Source organism: Pelecanus crispus, chromosome 3, assembly GCF_030463565.1.
Source record: "Pelecanus crispus isolate bPelCri1 chromosome 3, bPelCri1.pri, whole genome shotgun sequence".
In the NCBI taxonomy this organism is placed as follows: Eukaryota; Metazoa; Chordata; class Aves; order Pelecaniformes; family Pelecanidae; genus Pelecanus; species Pelecanus crispus.
Genome location: NC_134645.1, coordinates 41,600,500 through 41,619,485, shown reverse-complemented (window position 1 = coordinate 41,619,485; position 18,986 = coordinate 41,600,500). Strand labels below are relative to the sequence as shown.

The 18,986-nt window shown below is 37.3% G+C and overlaps 1 protein-coding gene across 1 annotated transcript in view; it reads left to right on the top strand.

The window, feature by feature from the left end:
* SRBD1 (S1 RNA binding domain 1) overlaps positions 1–14,222 on the top strand; it is a 124,212-nt gene extending 109,990 nt beyond the window's left edge. The window contains exons 20-21 of the mRNA XM_075707254.1: positions 11,287–11,471; positions 13,933–14,222. Coding sequence (XP_075563369.1) covers positions 11,287–11,471; positions 13,933–14,222 — 475 coding nt within the window. The remainder of the gene's footprint in view (positions 1–11,286; positions 11,472–13,932) is intronic.
* The last annotated feature ends 4,764 nt before the right edge of the window (positions 14,223–18,986 follow it).

Here is an 18,986-nt window from a genome sequence, read left to right as displayed (position 1 = left end):
GTGTAGGTCAGAAAAAAGTAATTAGGAATCCGTGTGTGCCTCTGGTTAGGGGACACTGCAGCTGGTAAATGCTGCTATAAGCTGTGATCTTTTCTATCATCAGCCCTGGTTGTAATTGGACTCTGCTTGTCCTCTTGAGAAAACATTATCTCCTATATAAAACAGCACATATTTATTTTTTTAAGTGATTTGTGGTGAACAGGTTCTTTTCTTAAAACGTGCTAGAGCTAATTTCAGCAGTAGCTAGATGCTTGAGGATTCTTATGATCTCTGCTGAGAATGTTATTCCTGGAGAAACAGTTGTGCTTCCTGTTTTATAAACAAAACCATCTTTAAGCCTTAGAGAGATACGCTGAATTTCTGAATTCATGAAGCTTGAGTTTCTTGTCTAAAAAAGTCTTACAGGACCTTGCATTTTTAGGGTACCTTCCCTACAGTGTGTGCTCTGTTCTCTCTGCAGTGGAGATAATTGCATATACAACTTCCTATGCATAGGTCTGCGTGCTTTCCTTCTGCTGGGCATGCACTGCACTTTTGTTTCCACCTTCTCCCTGCCACAGTTCATTCTTTGTACCTGATTCTAGGGTCACCATGCAATTCCCAGCTAGAGTCCATGCTCTTTGTGCAGCATGTAGGTAATTGGTTTCTCCTTTTCCACAACCATTTCCCTTTTTTTCTTATGCATCAGCATTTGTTACTACTTCTCTGCGCTATGCATAGCTGTGGAAAAAAATCAGGCAAGGTCCTTGTTGTGGTTTAGCCCCAGCCAGCAACTAAGCACCACGCAGCCGCTCGCTCACTCCCCCTAGCGCGATGGGATGGGGGAGAGAATCGGAGGAGTAAGAGTGAGATACACTCCTGGGTTGAGATAAGAACAGTTTAATAATTGAAATAAAGTAAAATAGTAATGCTAATACTAACGTATAATAATGATAATAATAATAATGATATACAAAGCAAGTGATGCACAATGCAATTGCTCACCACCCGCCGACTGATACCCAACCAGTTCCCGAGCAGCAATCGCTGCTCCCCGGCCAACCCCCCCCAGTTTCTATACTGAGCATGACGTCATATGGTATGGAATAGCCCTTTGGTCAGTTTGGATCAACTCTTCTGGCTGTGCCCCCTCCCAGTTTCTTGTGTACCTGGCAGAGCATGGGAAGCTGAAAAAGTCCTTGACTAGCATAAGCAGTACTTAGCAACAACTAAAAACATCAGTGTGTTATCAACATTCTTCTCCTACTAAATCCAAAACACAGCACTGTGCCTGCTACTAGGAAGAGAATTAACTCTATTCCAGCCGAAACCAGGACAGTCCTGATCTTAATGATCTTACATTTGGTAGATGGCTTGTAGGGTGAGGAAGCTTGGTCACCCCTACTGGAGATTGCTCAGAGTGAGTCAATGTAAAAAAAAAAAGAGTATTCAAAATTAATGTTGATTTTCAATATAGTATTTCAGCTTAAAATATGAAGTAGTCAGGATTGGGTTAATAGGCCATTTAGCTTTCCAGCCCTAGTACACTAACAAAATAATCAGTAAAAAAGTGTTCACAGTGTTACCAGCTTTGCTTAGAGGCTGATGTGGAAAGATTGCTTCAGGGAGCAAAGGAGTGCAGCCAGTTGATGGTGGAATACTACAGGAATTTATCTACATACAATACCATCACAAAGGCTGGTCAGAAAATGAAGAGTTGTGACTTTGTTTCCAGAGCAGCACAGATTACTTTTCTATCTCAAGTGGTCAGTGGGATTATTACTGCGTAGGGTAGTTCAGATATTCATATACAGTTAAAATTCTGGAGTCAATTTTAGTAGGTATCACAAATCATATAACTGTTATTTGGAATTTGGCTGGGAACCCAGGATTAGCACTATTTAAAAAAAAAAAAAAAAACCAACAATTAATGAGCATAGGTTTTACATCTCAAATGAAAAGATAGTGGTTTGAGTCACAGGCTTATGCATGATTCGAAGAGGAGGCTGCCACCCATTGCACAGCCAACACTGCTTAGAAGGTGCCTTGCTGATTCTTAAAATGTGCTCAGGGTCAAACTCGTCAACCTTTGAGAGCTGCAAAGCTATTGCAGAAGTATGGCATGGCTACAGACCAGTGCTACCTATCATGTCATTTCTCTTTGTCTAATGCAATCACTTTAAAATAAGTTTCCAGCTGTGACCTTGTCTGTTCTCTGTTTCTCACCAAACACTTTGCCTTCCTAGACTGAATTTTCAGGTGAGGTAGATCCACGTGCGTGTTGTAGGTATTGTACCATAAACGTGTTTCATGCAAAAGAATATCAGTTGATATCAAAACAAATATAAAAACACAACATCTGCTAATGGAACACCAAAACAAATAAGTGTAACATCTGTCTCTAACTGAATCAGTCTTTTCTGTTTTCTTTGGGCTTTTTCTCTGTTGTCTTCTTACATTTATGAGTATCTGTACACATAGTTTGATGGGGGGGAAGGTCTCAAAGTGCTTTCTGTGAATGTACTCTATGTTCAACAGTATTTTTCTTTTTTCTTGCAATCAAAAGATAGTTTCCTTGAAAGCTCATGAAATATGAAGGTGGTAACTTTTATAGTTTAGATTGGATTAACATGCGCTCACTTGGTATCACAAAACAGTGTTGGGAAGGGGACAAATATCTCTAATGTTTTTTCATTGCAAGTAGCTGTTTGAAGAAAAGAAAATACAGCTTTGCAGCAAACGGACAAAAGCCAAGAAGTGCAGTATTAAAAATTGACACCGATGACATAAGGGCTAAATATAAACCAGACATCGTCCCCTCAAGCAACTAATGCTATAATTTAGCAATGATTATATATTTAAAGTTACTTTTCAAAAAAAAGTGTATGAGCTGTTAAGCTTCTCAGAACTTATGGAAACAGCTTTCCAAACCAATTTGCTGCCTAAATATGAATTACAAAAAAATTCTACTCGGAATTCAGACTGCGCGGAGAATTCAGTCCAAAGCTTATTGGGGCTGTTGACAAGTTTTGCTGACTTTGATAGGCAGCGGATGGGACTGGGCTTGTAATTCCCTTTTGCTGAGCCTATGTTCATGACAAAGCTTCTGAGAGCCTGAAGATCAAATCATGTTCATGTTGTTGATTTGAGATGACCTACTGAAATCAACCAACATCCAAAGGAATTTTTAACATTTTAGAACTAAACTAGGTTTAAAACCTAATTGATAATTCTTATAATTTAAATTAATATGCATGAGAAAAATTGAGACTATTAGAAGTGGGTTAGAATCAGTATTTAATACCTACATTTTTAAACAAAATACATTTTAAAGGAGTTCTGTTGCTTTGCTGCTTTCAAAGTATTTCTTTCTTCTTTTTCTGTGCTTACACAGAACTTTGTCAGGGACCATGTCAAGCTCACAGGTGGATCTGTGCTACCAAAGGACAGAATTGTTGTCTTGAATCAAATCTGCCCAGCATCTTCTTCAAGGCATCAAAATATAGTATTATGTACTTCTTACCACAGAAATCAAAATGAATGGAATAGATGCTGCATAAATGAGTCATAAAAGCTTCTTCATGCGATGTCTACCACATCTTGCCATAAGAAAGTAATTTGTGAAAATTTTATTGGATTAAAAGTTTTCATGGGAAATTACATTTATTTTTAAACAAAATAAGCTGGTGATTTTTATCCACTGCTTATATCCAAATTACCTAAAAGCAGCAGTCCATGTTACAGATTTATAACATACAAAATTATCAGTTTTTAAAACAATGTTTTTGAGGGATAGAAGTTCACCAAAATTTGAAACCACTAATTTTCTTTTTCTAAACTGTTTTGTAGCTTGAAAGGCCAATCCATTTTAAAAAAAAATTGGTTAAAAGAATTGCTCCCAAGTGGTGACTTTGGTTGCCAAGCTTTAGGCTGGAGCCAATTTTTATGGCTGAATTAGAAACCCCTGAAAAATAGGCTTTTTATAATGGAAACACTGATGTAATCTTTACTACAGTGGCACAAATGGTGCTGGTATGATTGATTTATGGCATTTAAACATCTTAACTTAAAATCTGTACAATTTCTGTAAAATAATTGGAAAACATCCTACTGGTGATTTAACACACTCTGCAGATGACCAAAACATTTTTGTTCATGGTTTCCACACTGTCAATGCTTGGCTTTGTCATGTGCAGCGATCAAGCTTACGAACACCTCTAAATATTATGAATCAGAATTTCCTAAAAGTTTAAAAAAAAAAAAAAAAAACCCAAAAACTTTGCAGGCAGCCTATTTTCCTGCAAAGCAGAGCTGCGTTTTAAGTTTCTGAAAAGTCTATGTGTGAAAACCCATTTATAGTGGCAGAATCTTCTACATACAGTTAATACAACATGCAGAGCATATCCAATTTCTTGGTACATATTGTAAAAGAACTGGTAGGAAAACCGAGGAAACGTTTGGGAAGTCCCAAGAAGTTACAACCAGGTTATGCTTATAAACCAAAATGCTGGAAAGAAAACGCAATGTTTTTTCTTTGTTGTATCAGTCTGCTGGGTGCAGTTGGTTTCGTATGACTGAATCTTAACATTTACTGATTTTTATTTTAAGTCTCATAAAAATGCTCTTTGCTAAAGGCTGGCACTCAGAATGTGTATTTGTTGTTCACAGATTGCAGCGGCTGGCAGACAGGTTGTATTTCAGTCTGACTTAGAAATATTTTACCAATTTTTATAAAAGATCTGAAGTTGTGACTTAGCCTAATGCAGGTGAGGATCTTCCTCAGCTAATGACCCAGGTTCAGGACCTTGCCTGGTAGAGGTAGTACTGCTCACTGCAGTTGGTTATGCCTTAAGAGAAGTTTTTGACACAGTAAGCAGTGGCTTGCAGTGAAGATTCGTGTCCCACCCTTTGCTGTGTATTGATAACGTGGCTTGATATCCCCAGAAGGATTTCAGAATCCCAAGAGGATTCAGCAAATCACTCATTCACGTGCCTATTCCTCACCAAAGTAAAACATTTGGATTTGATGCTCATTTCAGCAAAGCATTTATGTTGATAACATTTTATATCCCATTGTAGATGGACTGATCATTTTTCTAGTATCTGTGGTGTTTCTGCTGCTCTTTACGTGGGTGGATGTAGCAGCTGATCTGTAGGACTTCAGTTGCTATGCTGAAAGTTGCACTTGCTAGCTTTGAAGGCAAGTACCAACACATAAGAAAAAGCAGGAGTAATGTTGATTAGGGAGAGACCACCAAAAGAAAAAGGTCTTCCTCTCCTGCCCTTTATGCAACTGTACACTTATCCTTTAACAGCATTTCCAGCTCTGCCGGTCTGGCTTGCTTCTGTCCGGGTCCCCTGCTTGTCACTGAGCAGCTGAGGCAATGCTTAAGGGGAATAGAAATCAGGAAGGAAATAGTTACTTGGTATTGTGTTTGAGCAATGCAAACAAATTGTTGTGTTCTATTTAATAATGCAGTCTACGTGCGAGTATTTTACAGAGGATAGTAGTTTTTACTGTGGTAGGATGCTTTTCTATAAATTCACTACGAAGTCATCAGAAACATCTTTTGTCCACTTCAGTAAGACCGCACTTGCCTGTACACACGTGTGTGTGTGTGTGTGTATTCAAGCTATTTAATGTGCAAAATAATGCTTTTTGCTAAAGTCTTAAATTTCTTTTTAAAAAGCCTGAAAAAGTTAACCTTGGTAAATTAATGAATCTTTATGACTATTTCCAATAGGAAATGGCTAACCCTAATTAAGGAGAACACTTGCAGAATTAGGGCCATTAAGCCTAATAAATAATAGTTCATATTCATCACTTTAGAAGGCCAGTTCATTCACAGGTCTATTAACTTCATAGCTGGATTTTTAGAGGACGTATTGTTGAAAGTTATCTTGTCAGTAAATAGAAGAGCAGAAAATTGCCATCTGATAAAGACATTTTAAAACTTTTATGTGATGTAAAATACACAGTTAACAAGAATAATTAGAAGAACTTGGAAATAACAAAAAATTATCCTCCAGTAGCACTATAAATACTAGACCCATAAATCAGGCGGTATTTTTTCATTTGTTGAAACTTTTGAAATTTACATAACTTCCTATTGGTTGCATTGGAAAAAAAAAAATTATGAAGAAAAAAAATTGAGTTTTTTTATGGAATGATCTCCTTTAACTGTAGTGCTACTTCTTTGTGGATAACTAATCAAGTTGTGGATCAACTAATCAATCACAACAGCATGCCTAATGGTATGGTTGCAAAGTGGCTATGCTGCAGTGTAACCGTGTCTGAATTTCTTTTCTCATTTAGAAACTCATTGTTTCTTAGATTTATATGTTCAAAATGTCATAAACTGTCCGAGTGCTTTCTTGTCTTCTGTATGCAGTCAGATAATCTATAATAATAATAATTTATGCATTTGAGGAAAAACATATTCGTTAAATATCCTTATCTGGCTAAACCACATAAGTAGTTTTAAATATATTTGAAGCTTTAACTTTCTGTGTCCAGCAACTAATTACAGAGAGTAATGCACAAATATTGTCTGATATATAATCTGCATCAGTAGTCGAAAATTGAGGATCTGTGTCACTAGTGAGAACAAGAAACAGTCAACATCTGCATTATACTAATAATGCTTTTGCATTTCAAAACATTATTAAAACATAAATGTCCGCATAATTTGTTTGCTACTGTCATGAATGTACATTTTACCTAACAAAGTGCATGCTAATGCAAAGTTGTTTTGTTTTCAGAGTGATTATGTTGCATTACCATTAATTCATGTGTGCACTATGACAAGATGTAATGGCATATCGTGTTGCTTTAATGTAATGAATCCAGTACTCCCAGCTCTTAAGTCGTGTTGCTGGAAATGATTACATAAAACAGAAATGACTGTGACTAAAACCCTTGCAAAGCTTTAGAACTCCTGCACATTATAAGAAGCTTTTTTGGGGGTTTAAAGTAACTTCGTAAAAATTTACTGAAAGCTTCCCTTGGTAATAGTTTTACTCTTTTCTGACTGTTTTTTGCATTCCACTGAAATTTGCATTATCTTTTAAGCATTGCAAGGGCTGTGCTATAATTTTGTGCAGATGTGTATGTTAAGTGAACATGATGTGCTTATTTGTTACATTTATGCTACTTTTCTTTCTTTATCTGGGTAAGATGGATGAAATTATGTATTAAATAAAAACATCAGCGATTTAGCCATGACCATTCTCTGCAGGTCCTGTAAGACTGCAAAGATTGCTTTTAGAACGAAGGTGGTTGCAGAGGTTTCTGGGTATCCTCTAAATCTCAAAAGTGTAAAACTCATTCTCTCTAAACCAGCTAAATTTCACTCTGTTCTGACTCTCCTAAGACTCTGGCAGCTTTTATCTGAGTTGATGTGCCTTGAACAGAAAGTTCACCATTCACTCAGACACTCAACATTTGAGGAAAATAAGGGTAGTATATCTTATAAGAATGACCTCACATCAGAAAAAACATCTTGTCTTTCCCATTTCCATTTCTGTTAACTTTTCTTGAGGTTTTATCTTTCTAGTAGATAAACATAGCATTTGAACTATTGCAGCATGTTGTTTAGTTCACATATATAGCCAGGAAAGTACCTGAAGGGCTTTCGTTTTTGCACAGATCATTCATGTTCTTATGTTGTGCAGCTGGAACTGTCATTTACAAATTGGGTAAGTGAGATATTTCAAAGATCATACTGAGATAGTTTAACATTATGAAGATCAAAATATGTAAATTAAGGGAAACCTCTTTTTTCCCCCCCGTAGCCATATCCCAGTCTTATTACTGATTATATCCTTTTTTCTGACCTTGAAATGACTCTCGAAGGAAGTTGTTAGGTTGCTTTTTTAATAAGGAAACATTTAACTTTGTTCTTAGCAATGACATTTAAAGATAGAAATGATCGATATAATGCATCACTGTTCAGTCAGAGATTTGTGCTTTATATTGATTTTTTTCATTCTAAGTGCCCTCAGGCTATGTTCATTTGAGTGAAAATGATACCTTGAATATATAACTAGATTCAACAGTATTTTTAAAAACTACATCTGTAATCACTAAGAAATTGCTTTTATTTGGAAATATTTTAATACATAGGTTTTACCAAAACCTAACCTAAAAAGGTGAGAATTTCCGAAATAGAAATATATTGGTTCTGTTAAAGATTTTCTCTTCTGCGTATGTGCACACTGGGCCTTGTTACAGTGCTCTGTTCTGCCTATAAGATACCTTTTACTTCTGAAATATGCCAAAATGCTGATTTTTAGAACATTAATAATTCTGCTGAGGTCGGTGGGACTTCTCATGTACTTAGACTTGGGCACATGTTTAAGCATCATCTTCAGGTGGAGCCAAAATTTTATTCTGAGCAGTAACCATGTTAACAAGTTATTGAAACAACTGTAATTGGTAATGTAAGGCCCAAACCTACCACCCTTGCCTGGATGAGGAAACCTTTTTAATATCAGATAAATACTTTCATTGGGATTTCCGGAGGGTGGGGAAGGCAGAGGAAGGAGCAGGGGGGGGAAATAACTTTCATGAATGGTAATTGAGGGCTCAGGCACCTGGGTTGCATCCTGTTTCAGGCCGGTTTTCTTTCCAGCAGCCTGCACGTAGCGCCGTGCATTCTGATTGCATTATCCACACATTTGACAGTTTTGTACGTAACGGGTTTTTTTTATACATCGGTGGCTGTTCCATGTGGTTGCACTTATTAGCAGTGGAACCCACCCTGTTATCGATTTACAAAGTGAATGTGCTTCTGTGAAATCCTACTGATGAAGAAATGTTACTTGGAGGTACTCGAGCTGAATTTCCATTTGAAGTGAAATAAAGCCAAGTACATGAATGTCAGCAAACTTGTTTATAGGGGTGCGCAGTAAAGCATACATTATTTAGAAGGTTGAGTCATGAGGCTGGTCGTGTTTGTCGTGTTACATCTGGCACGTCAGTCAAAGCTGGGGCAGCTGCCGCCTGTCACTAGTGCTCTGGTGGGGCATTGTCCATCCATCAATGTTAGCAGCCAGCAGCCCCGAGGAGTTTTGTGAAGAGCACTTCGCCTGGACCTATGTGCATTTTCAGTGTTATCATTGCAACCACTTTTAGTGCTCCTTTGAGACCAACAGAAGATGGTTTTGTAGGTGGTCTGATATTTTAGGCTCCTATTAGACAAAATATTTGAGGAGTAGTAGTGTTTTCTTGTTGGTTTATGGAAAATAAAAATCTGTATTTAGTATTATAAACAGTTTTGCATCTGTTTTGATATTTCCAAACCACCTCAAACTACTTTAAAATGTGATGTCAAAAGTTGAAATGCAGTCAATCAAAACAAAATTTACTAAGTCCTGTGAGAACAGCATCATCCACTGAATCCTTATTTTTATTTTTCTTCATACATTGCCACATGAAAGATCTGTATGCGTTAAGAAAATTAATGTGAAAATTATATCTATAGCAATATTAAGTGCAAATATAAGTGTTTGAGTTAACAGTACACTTAAATTGCCATGCTTTGCACTTGAATTCAGTAAAAAAGTGGACGTCCTGACAGCCAATTTTAATGGAAGTCATCCTTTTGGCAAAATTAGTGGACGCTTTGGAGTGAAGAATTGCCCTTGTACTCAAAGATGAATTTTGTGATTTATGGAAAGGTGGATATTGCTTTAATTATGTTCCTTCAATTTATATTTTCTCAAAAATAAATTTGATTTTTTTATTTCAGTGCATAGAACTTTTTATCGCTCACCACCTGCAATAATGTCAGTTGGGTTCCTTGGGTTAAAAAAAAGAAAACAAGACAAAGAAACCCCCACTGTGTCTCCTGCCAAAAGAAATACTAGCCTCGGGTTTTGATAAAAGCACAGCATGTATTTTTGAGGGGGGAAAGGAGGAGGAGTATTGGGGGCTTTTGCTGTCTTACGGAGCTGGAATGTCTCCCACCGCTCCCAAGTGCAGGGCGTGAACCTGCTGGTCAGTGGCTTGTAGTTTACACCTGTTGTAAAATAGGATAAGGACAGGAGGGAGGGATCTATTTAGGAATTTGGAAGGAACGTTTACTTGGACTCTGGAGGATAGGGACAATAACTCTACTTGTCTGCTGTAGTGGAGAACACGCAAAAAGCCATGTGCCTCCCTCTAACAATAAGGGATGTGATAAAGCAGAGTGGAAGAGGCTTATTCATGGTGAGATGCAGAGCAGGGCAGCAGGAGAGATAAATGAAGTGTCTACTGAGAAAAGGAGAATTTGCTTTATTTAGAAGCTGAACTACATTGTACTGTGAGCTGGATCCTCAATTTCATCGCTTTCTATCCATTAAACACTTGTTTTGCATTTTTAAGTCCTTCAGTAAAATACAGACATTTATTCACTGAGAAATAAACATTGTCTAAGGCATCACTACTGCATGTGAAATTTTGTCATCTGTTCTCTGTGCTTCTCAGCGTATGTGCCAACATTGCAGAACTAAAAATCTCAGTAATTGTGTTCTGTTTGGGGGTTTTGGGTTTTTTTTTGGTTAGTTTGGGGTTTTTTTGTTGTTTTTTTTTTTTTTTTTTAAAAAGAGATCCCAGATCAAGACATACTTATTTTAAAGTATTTCTTTTCGGCCTTTTTAGATATCAGTCCAAATTTGTCTCAATCTGCAATGTGTGTATGTAACAATAGGGAAGGAAGAGGGTGTTTGTGTTGTGTGAATTACTTTGACTTGGTCATTCCTTACTTTCTGAAAAACTAACTGTTCTTAACCATGAAGTTCATAGACAAGAGGATTTTATTTAGTTTTTCTTATTCGTAGTTTTGGTTAAAGACTATTTCTATTAATTTAATATTTTAAATGTTAGTTGTTGTTTTACTAAATTGCCATTCATTTTAACTTCAATAAGAGTAACTAAAAATAACAGTATTATAGAACTCGCATATTTCTAGGGAACTTCTGTGGTAAGATAAATCTTTCAGTCATAATCAGATTCAGTTTTAGCACAACATAAATCTTCTGTTTGAGACGTGATTTACATGTTGCAATTTTGCATCTAGTTTTGTAGCGTGTTCCAGGATATACATGTATACAGAGAGACTCAAAATTTCCATGTTTGTCTCGGATCAGTGATGAGTCGAGAGGATACAAACTTGGGAAACTATTTGTTCACTGTTCATTTTTTTTATCAGAAGTTTTGTTCATGCATCAGTGCAAAAGTAATTAAAACTCCTAGGTATAGCAAAGGTTCAGTTCCCACTGAAGGATGTTACAAATCTCTCTCTGTATCTTTGAACTTCGCAGGTTTTTATCTTTCATTGGAGGAAACGCAAATGACATAGGAAAATCAGATATGCAGGAAAAAGTAAATGCAGTAATTCAAAAGGAAGGGCTGGAAGGCACAGCCAAAAGGCTAAACACAACGGTGCACACACTGCAGCTGATCATTGATGGTCTGACTCAGCCTGAAGGCTTTGACATCCGAACAGGTAAACCTTTGTTTTGAAGGTTGTACTCTCAGTTTGCTTGTTCTGCATACCAGTTTTGAACAGCACTTTTTCTTCTAAAGTCAGTAGTGGATTATTTTCATGGACATGTAACTCTATTTCTTTTCTCGGACAAGGTAAAGGCTATATCATAGTCAGATGTTTCTTTCCAGCTCAGTAGGTAAGGAGTGTGAATCCTGTCTTAAATCATGGCATTTTCAGCTGTAGGAAGGGGAGTTGTATGGCTGTTAACAAATGAAATAGTTTCAATATGTTAACTCTCTACCGATTAAATCTGTGTTGACTCTCCATCACAGAGGGGAATGCTGAGAGCAAGCTGAAACAGTAGTAATAAAGGTCTGTGGAGCAGTAGCGTAGTAATGTGTAGTTCTGCTCTTTTATTGCACTGGTTCCTGGAGACAAGTGTAATCGGAGCACATGGCTCATGACCTACCTTGGTTAAAACTTTGCGGTAGTGCTGAACAGTTTGAGGTGGAGGGGAAGAAAGATGAGGTAAGCAATGAAATAAAACATCTGGAGATGCTATTGCTTAATGAAACTTACAGATGGATTCTCTTACAGCAGCAAGAGATAAAGGTAGGCAGCAAAGATGCAGGCTTGTAATAACAAATAATAAACTTATGCTTAAAAAAAAATTGTCACCCTTTTTTGAGTTCATTAGTAGTTTCCTTGCAGATTTTATAAATATTTCCCACTAGTGATCTTGAAAATGTGTATTTTCTATGTCTCCATTTGTTCTGGTGGTCTCGCATCTAACTTACGGTAGGATAAACTATTAACATATGAAGATATAAAAGCAAAAGAGAATCTTCAGTGGAAATACTCATATTCTGCTGATGCAGTACATTCAGTATTACTGTAGACAGACTCTGTCACTGGAGCAGGAAGCCTCGTAGCCTTGTATAGCTGTAATTCATTGCCTTTGCAACCCTGCGAGTGACTGTCAGTGAGGAAATGCATCACATCTAACAGGGCTCAGGCAGGTTGAATGGTTTGTACTCTACCCGGGTTCAAAAAATAATCTTGGTTGAAGATTCAATTCCTTTGTTGTTCCTAGCAGTAGAGATGTGACATTAGGGAATTACAGACAAAGAGTAGCTTTCCTATGTATTCTCTTAAATTTAATTGAAATTCTATGTTGTTTATTTTTCCTGAATGATTTTAGTACAAAGGAAAATGGGAAGAATTATTTGGGGAAAGGGAAATAATAGAATATTTTTAATCATATTATTTTAAATATCTTTTTCTAGCCAAGGTCTTGCAAGGCATTTCTTGCAAGAAATTGTCTTTTTAACATTAAAGTTGAACAGCTAATCAGATAACTGTAATGAATCTGCCAGGATGGGGGGAAAAAACAGATTTACCAACATTTAAAAAGACTTGCATCATTCCTCTGAATCTTCTTGTGCTTATTGCCCTGAATGGCTGTTCAGTTGCTTTTTTCATTGAAGTGCCACTGCGCAGTATAATGTTACAATAAGATTAACCATTTTGGACTTGAGCAATTAGGTACCTTCCTTCAGTAGAAAATTTGATGTCATTCAAAGCCTATTGCTGCATTTGCCAGCTTGTGTACTCGATTGGGGTCTAATCCACAGCCTGGTGAAGTTACAGGCTGATTGATTTCCAGTGCTTTTTAGCTATAAACTTGTTCAGGCTGTACTTTGTTTCTCAAAGGCAAATATAGGAAAATGGTTGCAATCCTGGTTTGGTGATGCTCTGTGTGGAAAATCTCAGTCCTGTTATATCTTGGAAAAGGTAAAACAGCAGTAGGAAAAGCTTGAAAGGGAAGTTGAGATGGCTCAGAAGGGTTTTCTGCAGGAGCAGAAAGTGGCAAGCAAGTAACAAGAGAGTTTAAAAGATCTATCTGTCTCCTTAAATGCAGAATGCAAACTTTTGTATATTGGGATATTACCTGGTTATAATGATGCATGTGTGATTTTTAAGCTGTCAGTGCAAAGAAGCAGTTGATTGTGTGATGTCATGGCAAGCAGTTGATTGTGTGATGTCATGGGGCAGATGAATAGTGCATTGTTGTCTTTTCTCTGTAGTATGTGATGAGACTGAGTATTTTATGTTTAATTTATGTATCTCAAGTAAAAGTCACCTCAAGTCTTTTCTCCCTAGCTCCAAGAAAATTTAAAGACTCTTTCAGTCACTAGCTAATATACTACACGCTTCTGATGCCCCTGTGATAGTTTCATACCACAGAGTTCACTATGCTTATTACTCCAGGAATTGGTGTATTTTAAAGTGATTCATAAAATACAAGAAATCAGTTGTTTATCACAGATGGGTCTTTATTTAAAAAACATAATGAAGCAGTATTTGGGATCTTAGAGCTACCTCGGGATGACTTCTTAATTAGTGGAAATAACACTTAGAAAATAATGCCAGCTTTTACTCCAGTGTCTTATTTTTGTTTCTTGTTTTCTTATAACAGATTTTGATAAACCTGATTTCAAGAGAAGCATAGTCTGCTTTGAAGACTTAAGTGTTGGTACTGTTCTGACTGGAAAAGTTGAAAATGCGACGCCGTTTGGAGTTTTTGTTGATATTGGTGTGGGAAAAGCAGGTTTGATTCCAGTGCGAAACATAACAGAAGCAAAACTTTCTAAAGTGAAGAAGCGAAGAAGCCTGGGGTTAGGTCCTGGAGAAAGAGTGGAAGTTAAAGTGCTTAATGTCGACATTCCTCGATTGAGGATAACGTTGGACCTTATTCGTGTTTTATGAGAGTGTTTTTTTTATGATTGAGCCTTCATTTTAAAGGTTAAGTAACATCAGCAAGGTTCTGCAGATTCAGGCATTTGAAGACAGTGTAGACAATGAACACATTTTGAAACCTGCAGCCTTGCTTCTTTTTCTTTTTTTTTTTTAATCTAACAGTTTTTGCACATTTCTTGAATCCTTTCTGTTAATAATTGTTAGAACAGTTTATTGGATTACCTCCAAGCAACCTTGTTATTTTGTCTGCAGAGCAAATGAAATTCCAGTGGACTGTCAGACAGATCTCTTATCTGTTCTGTCAGTGCAAGATTTACTGTCTCAATCTTTAGTCAGTACTGCACAAGCAGACACATCTTCTGCTCCCCTTCAAAAAAACAGCCATGCAGTTTGCCTGCTTTCTGGTTGAGAGTCTAAAAGAGGGTACCTAGTTGTAGAAAAAAGTGATCTTTTTAAGTTAGTCAGTGATGACATTGCTTCAAAAGTAGACTGAAAAAAGAGCATCTGCTAATACTATTGACAGTTCAGAAATATTCAGCTTTAATTTATTTAAGCAACATTATTAGCAGGTCTGTTTACCTGTCTTACTGCTTGTTCAGTTATCATTGATTAACACACTTGAATGTACCTTGTGGTTTAAGGAATTTTGCTCAAAGGTGTCAAAAGACATCTATGTTGTTCTATACTTGTGCAAAATAAAAACAGTTCTGGCTCTCTGTTCTCAGTGTACTGGTTCTACAAGTGATTTAACAGTCCTAGTTCTCTTTCTTTCCAACATGTGCTCCATCAGTAACACTTCAGCTTAAGGATGCAGCTTGTGAGGATGCACTTGTCTGACCTTCTGAATGGTATGCACTTTCCTGAGCTTTAATACCAGACTACAGCCCACGGCCGGATGTTGTTCCTGATTTAATAAAATAGTCCTAGTCTGTCTTGGAGTCCTTTAACCTGACATTAATTTTTTTTTTTCCATCTTTGATGTATTTTTATGCCTGTTTTGAGTGGAGAACAATTCTTCAACACTTGTCTTCACACACTATGCTCATGAAGGCATGATTCTCCATAAAAAAACTTCTTGCTGTTTGTAGATGGTTAAAAAGCTTTTCTAGACTTCTGTTTTTAGTAAGAATGCTCATTGTTTCCTGCTAGGAGTGCCTAGCACATGAGGTTTGTTTCTTCCACCTAGAGACTTTTTGTTTTGGTGGTGTTTCAAAGGGTTTACCGGTTTTGCCAAGTTTGCAAAGGATAGGCAATGGTATAGTGGCAGAAGAGCCTCCAGCAACAGGAGATGTATGTGGCCTTTCCAGGGATTTTTTGGTATATTGGATGTTTCTTCTTTTGAAGTCATCAAACTTGCCTGTAACTTGGCAGAAACTCCTGTCTTTAACAGATGAACACAGACAACACCTACAGCAAATGTCGAACACCGTTGATGACAAGGTTTCTAACTGCAAATGTCCAAATAGCTGTTGGCACAGGGACTATATATTACTTAGGAACACGTTGGCATCATTTAATCCCCCAGCTCTGTGCTTTAATTTTCAAAATTAAGAGCTAGCTATAGACAGTGTGTTTTGGAGATTATGGAATCATTTAGCAGATGGAAAAAAGGAGATGGATCTTACTAGGCTAACTGCATTTTTTTTCTACTGAAGAAAAAAAGACCATCCTCTATGATGCGAAGGTCAACACAGCTTGGAGTCATGTTTCTCAGGCCTTTTGAAATTTTCCTATAATACTTCTGCAAAGTAAATTTTATTGGTATGAAATTAGAAACTGTGATACCATGTTACTGTCTTTGAAAGCACAGCTGCAAAGCAAACAAGCTAAGATTATTTTTTCTTCTGAAAGTGATGTGTTCACTGATAACGCTGCAGTACTTTCTGCTATCTCCGTCAGAATTATCTAAGTTTTGTTGAGTGTTATATGTGGTCTCTACAGTATCTAAGCACTTAGTAAATGAACTAAATTTGCTTGGCCTTCTCTAAGAAGGAGATAAACTTGATCTTCTCCTGAAGCTCAATTCAATAGCTAAGAAAGTATTTTCTCTTTTTGTACTATTTTGTTTGTTACTGCAATTAATTTTTTTCATCTTTAATATCATGAGTACCATAGCATTTTCTGCATTTTTATGTGTATCTCATGGATGATCATAAAATTCTCTAAATGAAAGACATCTCCTTGAGACTGGTTTTCTCACTGTTAATTCACAGGAGGCTTCTTGCTTACTCAGAGGACTGACCTCCAAATCAACTTATGTAGTCATGAGCTAGTTTGGTTTCTCCTTAGCAGAACTCAGAAGCTTATTCTGTGGCATCACAGGGACTATTGCAAAATGTCATCTCTATGTCTTTGAATTTTTTTAATCTCACCAAAATAGGAAGTTTATGACTGTTACTGTCTTAAACGTCTGCAGCTCTGCAAATGTAATCCTATTACTTGTCAGCTAATTCAGTGTCTTAACTACTTCCCACAAAAGTATTTTTTCTTTGCAAGTTTTTTTAGGGGTTTTTTTTTGTTTTTTTTTTTTTTTTTTACTTTGCCAGAACACAGCCATTATGACAGCCTAATGAGAGTCTAACAAGGATGAATATGTGTTGATACGACCTTCTCTGTTTTTGTCAGATCTTTGTCTGGAGATTTTAAAATTCTTTCTTCTTAATCAGTTTTCCTCTTGAACTCTTGTGGCTTTCAGATTTCTGACATCAAATCATCAAGACCGTTTTCCCTAATTCATCTCCCCCTTTAGTTTCTGAACCAAGAAAAAATTACTGGCTGGGTGCTTTTTCCCACTTGAGATGCTCTTCACAGTGCAGTCCAGTCTTTGGAACAAATTCTGTAGTGCTTAATGGTGATGCCCCCAAGATTTAAAACAAACAAAAATCCCTGCTTCATGCTGACCTTACTTAAATGCTTCCAAGTACAGTTTCTCAGGGGAAGAATTAAATATGAGTCTTTAAGTCTCACTAAAAATTTTACTTTTGCCTTAAGCTGTAGATTCCAAGGCATCTACTCACCGTTCCACCTCTCCACAAGAGAATCCAGCCCATTGATCTTAGCTGACAATCTGCTTTTTTAGTCCCACCCTCACTCAAATAGTCTGGTATTTTGCAATTGCCTTCCTCCGATATGCAAACCCATAAGAGCTTCTAAAGATTTCCTGTGCTTTAGATGTTACACAAAGGAGAAGAATTCTTCCACCAAACAAGATGGCACTTGTATGCCTGGCTGTACTAATGCAAATCAAGAGTTTAAAAGAAGCCATTTGTTTTGGTTTTATTCCTGCCCCAGGCAGTTTTAGACACCATATATCAATTTTCCAGAAACTTGTCAACCTCAGGAATGATTTAGTATGCTGTTAAACATAATAAAATCAATAGGAAAACAAATAGAATTTCCATGAGGAGCAGACGGTTGGAGAAGCTTGTCCATATGGCATATAGACGTGCTGGAATTTGGGGCTTTGTGGGGTACTTGCATTAGAAAAATTGCATACCGAGCAAAGGTAATGCATAATTCAGGAGAACAAATAATCTAACAGCTTTGTAGAAGTGCGTCTTGAACTTGCTGTCTGTATTTATTTAACAACAAACACACTTAGAAACTCTATGCCTGTAAGCTACAAACCAAACATGAATCATATTTGCCTAATTTCAGAGCTTTATATAAGGAACCTCACCCACTCCGAAGTGAACGCCAAGTTCTCGGTTCAGCCCAAATAGTGCCTTTGCTTTTCTAGCCTTCCTGAGGGTGATTTATGTAGCTAATTGGCTTTGCTTAAGGACTATCAGTCCTGTAAGAAAGTGGAGGGAACCAGTTGGTTACGCCAGTCCATGTTACTCTATGTCACTTCCTTCTGTTCAAGGTTTCCTAAAGAGCTGCGAGGGAGTTGTTGTGTCTCTGGGTGTACGTAAGAGCTAGGCAAGTCAGTAACTCCCCTCCTCCCCATTAGAGACCTTCTACAGGTTTGAGAGCACCTCGGTTTACTAGTCCCAACTGTTCTTCAGCCTCCTCACAGGCATGTAGAAGCTGTAAATGGTTAAAGTGTTTCATCTTGAGAAATCCTTGTGAATCCATACTCCATAAACCTTCACAAATAACTGATATGTCTGCATTTCTTACAGCAAACCTCAGTGACTAGTTTTTAGAGAACTTTGGTTGCCTGTTTCCAGTTGAGCCTCTAAATGGTCCCTTCAGTGGATATTGCAACAGTATCCTGGCTACAGGTACCTCCCGCCAGGAGGCTGTTGAAGCATGCTGCTTACTCAGAGGTGTCTCTAGGAGCTTACCAGTTGCTTCCATCTAATCCATGTTGGAACTTTGAGTGGTTGGGTGTTTTTCCAGATAGACATAAATGAGTCACTTGTGACAGGTCAGCATGTTCTCATAAAGTTTTTCTGTGGCTGATGGCAACTTCCAGAGAGCTATAGTTGAATAGCAGATCATGAGAAGTCTATGTATTCCACCACAGACTTTACTACAGCTTCTGCAACTTGATCAACAAATTTCTTCAGTCTGGGAAGGAGCAGTACTGGAGTATTGCTTCTGTGTGAGCTTGTACAACAGGGCTTGCTGCTGTTAATCAATCTGCTGAGTTTTATGCTGCTCCTATATCTGTTAGGTCTCATCTGGGCATGTTCTAGCTGCATCAAGAATCCTAAGAGATTCTCCACTCTTGGGAAGTGAGTGAGGACAGGTGGCTGTGCCCAGAGCGGAATGACTGATCCCATTGAGAATTTTAAGTCTAACTAAAAGTTCAGAGTAAAGCACTCG